This window comes from Coffea arabica, chromosome 10e (assembly GCF_036785885.1).
Source record: "Coffea arabica cultivar ET-39 chromosome 10e, Coffea Arabica ET-39 HiFi, whole genome shotgun sequence".
Taxonomy (NCBI): Eukaryota; Viridiplantae; Streptophyta; class Magnoliopsida; order Gentianales; family Rubiaceae; genus Coffea; species Coffea arabica.
In genome coordinates, this window is record NC_092328.1 from 29,141,012 (window position 1) to 29,148,227 (window position 7,216).

The 7,216-nt window shown below is 56.2% G+C and overlaps 2 protein-coding genes across 2 annotated transcripts; both read left to right on the plus strand.

Moving 5' to 3' along the window:
- Window positions 1-280: 280 nt before the first annotated feature.
- On the plus strand, window positions 281-1,285 carry LOC113711399 (uncharacterized). The gene has a single exon (XM_027234566.1). It carries the CDS (start codon window positions 281-283, stop codon window positions 1,283-1,285), a length of 1,005 nt encoding a protein of 334 aa, XP_027090367.1.
- A 1,529-nt stretch (window positions 1,286-2,814) lies between these two features.
- On the plus strand, window positions 2,815-4,011 carry LOC113711400 (uncharacterized). Its single transcript, XM_027234567.1, has one exon. It carries the CDS (start codon window positions 2,815-2,817, stop codon window positions 4,009-4,011), a length of 1,197 nt encoding a protein of 398 aa, XP_027090368.1.
- The last annotated feature ends 3,205 nt before the right edge of the window (window positions 4,012-7,216 follow it).

Here is a 7,216-nt window from a genome sequence, read left to right on the forward strand (position 1 = left end):
GAGGAATCCCTCCTCGTGGAAACTCGCGCGGAACGAGCCTGAACGCTCTCCTACCGGATCTATCAAGAGCTGGCCGCGAGACCCTCCCCAGTGGCAGCATGTCAGGGACGAGCTTGAGCACATCTTGCGGCCGCAGCAATACGAGGACAACTATACCGCCTCGCCTTTCACCCGAAAGATAGAGGATTACCCGCTGCCTCGGAGATTTAAAATTCCGAACATCGAACTGTACGACGGCTCGACCGACCCGAAAGACCACCTCTCGGTCTTCCTGACGCACATGCGTCTGCAAACCGCCGCGGATGCACTCCGCTGCAAGACCTTCCCCATGTTTCTGAAGGGGAAGGCCCAGCTCTGGTTCCAGGGCCTAGCACCGGGGTCCATCCGGAGTTTCGCCGAGCTGGCCAGACAGTTCGCAGCCCAGTTCGTCTCCTCGAAGACTTACTCGAAAAATGCGACTCATCTGATGGCCATCAAGCAGAAACCGGACGAGTCCCTGAGGAATTTCATGACTCTCTTCAACACGGAAAACTTGCAGATAAGGGACAAGGACGAGAAGGTGGTCATGGCCGCCTTCATGAATGGGCTCAGGGTGGAAGAACTCTTCTACAAGCTCGTCGAGAAGCCCCCCGGGAACCTGGAAGAACTCTTGACCAGGGCGCACGCGGCCGCTAATACGGAGGAGGCTGGTCGCCTGATGAGAGAATCAGACTGGGATCTCGGAGATCGGAAAGGACGGGCAAACCCTCCCGAGAACAAGGATGGCCCGGCCAAGAGGAATGTTTTCGACCGACTCTCGAAGGACAAAGCCCCTGCTCAACCGCCGCTTCCAGAAAAAGGCTACACCCCCCTAAATCGGCCTAGGGCCCAGGTTCTGGCCGTCATGGAGGCGGAGGGCCTAGTAGGGCGGCCACCTAAGATGGGGACACCCCGGAACAAGAGAAACCAGGACCGCTACTGTGCCTTTCATCATGACGTAGGGCACGATACAGAGGGGTGCTGGGCCCTGCGGAAGGAGATCGAAGATCTGATCCAGCGCGGTTTCCTGGGGCGATTCGTGCGACAAGGTCGGCCAGGCCAGGAGCCAGGACGTACTTACAGCGGGGATAGGGCCGAGGGCCAGCGTCGCGACTACCCCGAGCGGCGGGACCTCCCTCGGGACCATTCCCCCGACCAGGACACCCAGAATTTGGCAGGGGTAATAAACACCATCGCTGGGGACCCCACGGGAGGGGGACAGCCACGCAGCTCGAAAGAACCGGCGACATCCTCTGGAGGGGGATGACTCCTTGAAACGCCTGCGCATGGACGAAGAAATCACTTTCGGACCAAGGGACGCGGTTCCCCTGGCGTCTAGAAACCACGAGGCCATCGTGATAAATGTCGTGACCAATAATTATCGGGTGAAGAAAGTGTACGTCGACCAGGGTAGCGCGGTGGACATCCTGTTCTACCGGGTGTTCAAGGAACTCGGGTTGGAGGACGGACAGCTCACCCCGGTTCGGACACCCCTGGTGGGCTTCACCGGACCGCCCATCACTCCGGAGGGGATGATCATCCTGATGGTCACGGTAGGGCAGGCGCCCAAGTGCCGGACCATCCCCGTCAACTTCGTGGTGGTCAAGCAACCATCCCCATATAACGTGTTCTTGGGACGGCCCGCCTTAAATGCCCTCCGGGCTATCCCCTCGTCTCTCCACCTCAGCGTCAAATTTTCCACACCGGGAGGAATAGCTGAGGTGCATGGAGATCCAGAGGTGGCCCGAACTTGCTACTTGGTCGTGCTCCGGGGACACGAGAAGGTGGTCGCCCAGGCAACCAGCTTGGAATCTTACATCCAGGGGGAGGAGGCCCGGCAGTTGGGCACCCAGGACGAGATCGAGGAGTTCCCCTTGAGAGAGGACAGACCCGACCAGGTCCTCCGCATCGGGGCACCGTTGCCTTCCGAGGAGAAGGACATGCAGTGAGGACATGCCCGGGATTCTAACTGATCTGGCCGTCCACCACCTCAACGTGGATCATCGCTTCAAGCCAGTGAAGTAGAAGAAGAGAAGTTTCACCCCCGAGAGGAATGAGGTGATCAGGAAGGAGGTTGGCAAGCTGCTGGAATCCAGAATCATCATGGAGGTGTACTACCCGACCTGGTAAAAAAGGAGGACCAGTCCTGGAGGATGTGCATGGACTTTACAGATCTCAATAAAGCCTGCCCGAAGGACTGTTTTCCCTTGCCCCGGATCGACAGGTTAGTGGACTCTACTGTTGGTTTTGACGTTTTGTGTTTTCTGGATGCTTTCAAGGGATACCACCAGATAGAGATGGCCGAGGAGGACCAGGAGAAGACCACTTTCGTCACCGAGGAGGGAACTTACTGCTACCGGACCATGCCGTTCGGGCTAAAGAATGCCGGAGCTACCTACCAACGTCTGGTCAACAAACTGTTGCAGCATCAGATCGGCAAGAGTATGGAGGTCTACGTGGATGACATAATCGTCAAGAGCCGAACTGATCAGCAGCTCGTTCCCGCCCTACGGGAAATTCTGAACATTCTATCGAAGAGCCGGATGTGATTGAACCCGAAGAAATGCACCTTCGGGGTTAGGTCGGGAAAGTTCCTGGATTTCCTGGTCTCTAGAGAAGGAATCCGGGCCAACCCGGACAAGTTCCAGGCCATCATGGACATGGCCCCCCCAAGGAGCGTCAAGGAGGTCCAACGGCTCGCGGGAAGAGGCCGCCCTTAACAGGTTCCTCTCGAGCTCCGCGGTGAGAGGGTTATACTTCTTCCGGATCCTGAAAGTGCCAAAGGATTTTCAATGGATGGAGGAATGCCAGAAAGCCTTCACCGACCTAAAAGCATACTTGGCCGAGCTACCTACTCTGACTGCCCCGGAGCAGGGAGAGACCCTGCTCCTATACTTGTCTGCTTGCAACGAGGCCGTGAGCGCGGTCTTGGTGCGGGAGGACAGGGAAGCTCAAAGGCCAATATATTACGTTAGCCGAGCTTTACAAGGGTCGGAGACGAGGTACACGCCGGCGGAAAAATTGGTTCTCGCCTTGGTACACGCCGTCCGCAAACTCCGACCTTACTTTCAGGCCCACAGCATCACCGTCCTGACGGATCAACCCTTACGGCAGATCCTCACAAAACCCGAGGTCTCGGGCAGAATGACCAAATGGACCGTCGAACTGGCCGAGCACGACATCGGCTACCAACCTCGCGCCGCCATCAAAACTCAGGCCCTGGCATACTTTCTCGCCGAGGGAGCCAGTCTGTCCGTGACCGAGCCGATCTCTGTGCCCGAGGAGGCCCGGTCGGAGGAGCCATGGGTGCTATTCGTCGACGGGGCCTCAAGTAAGGAGGGGAGCGGGGCCGGCCTGCTGCTCATCTCGCCCACCGGGGAGGAGCTGACCTACGCACTCAGGTTTGACTTCCCGGCGTCCAACAATGAAGCTGAATATGAGGCCCTACTGACAGGATTGCGGATAGCCCACCAAATGGGTATAACCGCAATCAGGGTCCGAAGTGACTCTCAACTAGTAGTCTACCAAGTCCGCGGGGAGTACGAGGCCAAGGAGGATGTCATGAAAAAATACTTGGCTAAGGTGCAGGAGGCGATAAAATTGTTCGACATTTTCGAGATTGAGCGGGTGCCGAGGTCACAGAACAAACGGGCGGACGCCCTGTTGAAGCTGGCGTCCTCCTCGTTTGCCCACCTGAGCAAGGAAGTCTTGGTGGAGGTAGTCAAGCAAAAAAGTATCGACCAGGTCCAAGTCTCGGCCATAGACAGCCTGGCCACTTGGATGACTCCTCTGGTGGACTTCCTCAGCTCGGGTGTCCTCCCCAAGGATAAAACCGAGGCCCGCCGACTCCAGCTACGAGCTGCTAAGTACGCCTACGCTGGGGGGACCCTCTACAGGAGGTCATATTTGTCTCCCTGGCTAAAGTGCGTAACTCCCGGGAGGGCGACTATATCCTCCGAGAAGTGCACGAAGGCCTGTGCGCGGCACACGTAGGGTCCCGAGTGTTTGCCAAAAAATGCTTGTTCCTAGGCTACTACTGGCCCTCGGTGTTCCGGGATGCCGCAGCTCTTGTTCAGAAATGCCGAGCCTGCCAGGTGCACGCCCCGCTGCGCCACCAACCCACTCGAGAGATGGTCCCCATCCACAGTCCTTGGCCCTTTGCCCAGTGAGGGATAGACCTCCTGGGTCCCTTCCCCCGAGCTCTGGGAAGGTACGAACACCTCGTGGTGGCCATCGACTATTTCACGAAATAGATGGAGGCCGAACCCCTGGCCACTATCTCCGGAAGGGCAATCCAGAAGTTCTTCTGGAAGAACATAGTCTGCCGCTTCGGGATCCCGCATGTCTTGATATCCGATAACGGGCGACAGTTGACCGAAAATCCCTTCAAAAGCTGGTGCGCCGAGCTCGGGATTAGCTAGCACTTCACCTCGGTCGGACACCCCCAGGCCAACGGTCAGGTGGAGAATGTTAACCGAACCATTCTGCAAGGGCTAAAGACTAGGTTGGAACTATCCCAGTCTAACTGGCTAGATGAACTACCCAGCGTCCTCTGGGCTTGTCGCACTACGCCGAGGACGGCCACTCATGAGACCCCGTTTTCCCTGACTTATGGGACGGAGGCGGTGGTGCCCGCGGAGATTGGCCTCCCTTCGCCTTGAACACAAAACTTCGTTGCGACGGCCAACGAAGAGGAGCTGAGGTGCAATTTGGACCTGCTGGAGGCCAAGCGCGAGGAAGCAGCGATACGGATGGCTAAGTATAAAGGTCAGCTCGCTCGCTACCACAACGCGAAGGTGAGGAATACGCAGTACCAGCCAGGAGACCTCATCCTGAGAAAGAACTCAATCAGCCGAGCTCACAGTTCTAACAAGCTTGATCCGAACTGAGAGGGGCCATACAAAGTCTTGGAAGCAAGCCGAGCTGGCTATTGTTAGCTTGCGAAATTAGATGGAATTGAGGTACCCCGCACTTGGCATTTCTCGAACTTGCGGTTGTACGTAGGATAGACTGGGCCAGGGTATCTTACTGTATTCTTTGGAATTTTGGTACCATTTCATCATTAAATAAATGCTCAGTTTTCACGGTTTTAAATCCCTTCTCATTATCAATGCCGTTTAACTTTTCACTTTTACACTAGCATACTCAGATAATGGCCTGAGACATCGGCGGTCGACCCAGGAGGTCGGCAGGATCATCTTTAAAATTGTGGCGAAATCAACGCTCGACCCAGGAGGTCGGCATGAATGCTAACGGATGGAATGCCCTCCAAATCTGAGACATCGGCGCTCGACCCAGGAGGTCGGCGCGATTATCTTTCAAATTTTTGCACTCGACCCAGGAGGTCGGCGGCTCAGGGACGAATTCAAATGATGAACCAAGGTAAGGCCTTTGGAGGTTGAGAATAGATGCTCGACCCAGGAGGTCGGCAGGACTGTCTTCAGAATCTTGCCGCTCGACCCAAGAGGTCGGCGCAGCTCAAAAGAGCCTTAAGGTCCGGTGCTCGACCCAGGAGGTCGGCACGCCGCCCAGGTCGTTGGGATTTGGTTGTTAGTTTAGTTTGGTCACCTTGTGGGACCCCAGTTTGTCGTCCTTTGGCAAATTGGTTGTTGGCTTACAGTTAGGCGGATGCTCGACCCAAGAGGCCGGCAGGCCGTTTCAGTAAATCAGGTTTGACGTTCGATCCAGGAGGTCGGCGTATCTTAAAGCCTAGAGGTTTTGTGCCCAGCCCAGGAGGTCGGCGCGTCACTCCGGTTATTGGAATTCGATTGCTAAATCAGCCTGATGGTTTAATGGTTTGGTGTCCCTGACAACTTAGCCGTTAGCTTAAAGGGCGGTGGATGCTCGACCCAAGAGGTCGGCAGGCCGCCTTGGTGGATATATTTGGTGCTCGACCGGGGAGGTTGGTGTTCCTTTTCAGTTACTAGAATTCGCCGCTAACAAGGAATTGAAGGTCAAATCAGATAGTTTCATTCAAAATTCATCTCATATATGCATTCAGACCCTATCTATTACAAAGCCTACCGAGCTATACAAGGAAAGGGAAACCTAGCTATGCCTTCTTCTTGCTGGCGACCTGCTTGAGGCGGGAGCTGAAGGTACACCTTAAACATGTTGAGAGGCGTATGGTGAAGGCTATGCCTCCTTCTTGCTGGCGACCTGCCTAATGCTGGAGTTGAAGGTACACATTAACCATGTTGAGAGGCGTATGTAGAAGGCTGTTAAAAAGGATCTGTGGAGATCATGAACTGCGGGGCATGGTCACATCCTTATAAGAGGATGGAAAGGGTTTCTGGAGTGACCACTACCCTAGGCCACTGGCTCCTTTCTGGAAGCCCTGCCGGGAGCTCCATCCTCCTCCAAGGGGACCTCTGCTAGCTCGGACCCCACGTCGCTCCTGTCCACCAGGTCTTTCAGGGCATGCCCCTTGCAATACCCATCGAAGAGCCAGTCCAGCTTCCCCTCGGCTGCGGGGTTGTAGTCCTTGAAGTCAGCCAAGTTGAAGCCGGGTGGGTTGAGGCTCTTCACCTGGTCCAGGGCCCGCGTGGCGGCGACCTGGAGGATGGGCTGGTTGAGGAGGGCCACGTCCTCGACAAATTGTTCGAAGGAGATGAAATCCCGAACAACTTTCTTGCGCTCCCGGCTGACGGTGCCAGAGAGCTCTATGGCGTGGTCCTCCCTCAGCTTCGTCACGCCCTTTTTCTCTTGGTCCAGCTCGGACCGGGAGGAAGCGAGCTGGACTCGGGTTTTCTCCAGCTCCTTCTCAACCTTGCCTAACTTGGCCTTAAGGGAGTCCACCTCCTTAAGAGCCTTGGAAAGCTTCTGCTCCGTCATCCCACTCTTCTTCCGCAACTTCTCCAAGTCAGGAGATAGTTCGGAGAAGCGGGTCGCCAGGGCGGCGCCGGCGGCATTGGCCTGAGGTAAGGAAGGGGAAAATCAGTACACCCCCAAGGAAAGAACAGGAACTCATGCGGCCTAAGGGGGAGGATACTTACTTAGATCTGGGCGGTGAAGTACATGTTCTGGAGCTCGGACGGGCTCGCCAGGTCCATCCACCTCCTGTCGCGCAGAAAAACCGAACCCTTGACCAGCTCGCCGGCCACCTCGGGAAACTGGGCCCGGTCGTTTATGGAAAACTTCCAGAACGGGCAGAAGTGGCGGGGATCGTGCATCGTAGGGGCCTGCCCCGGCTTCTGGG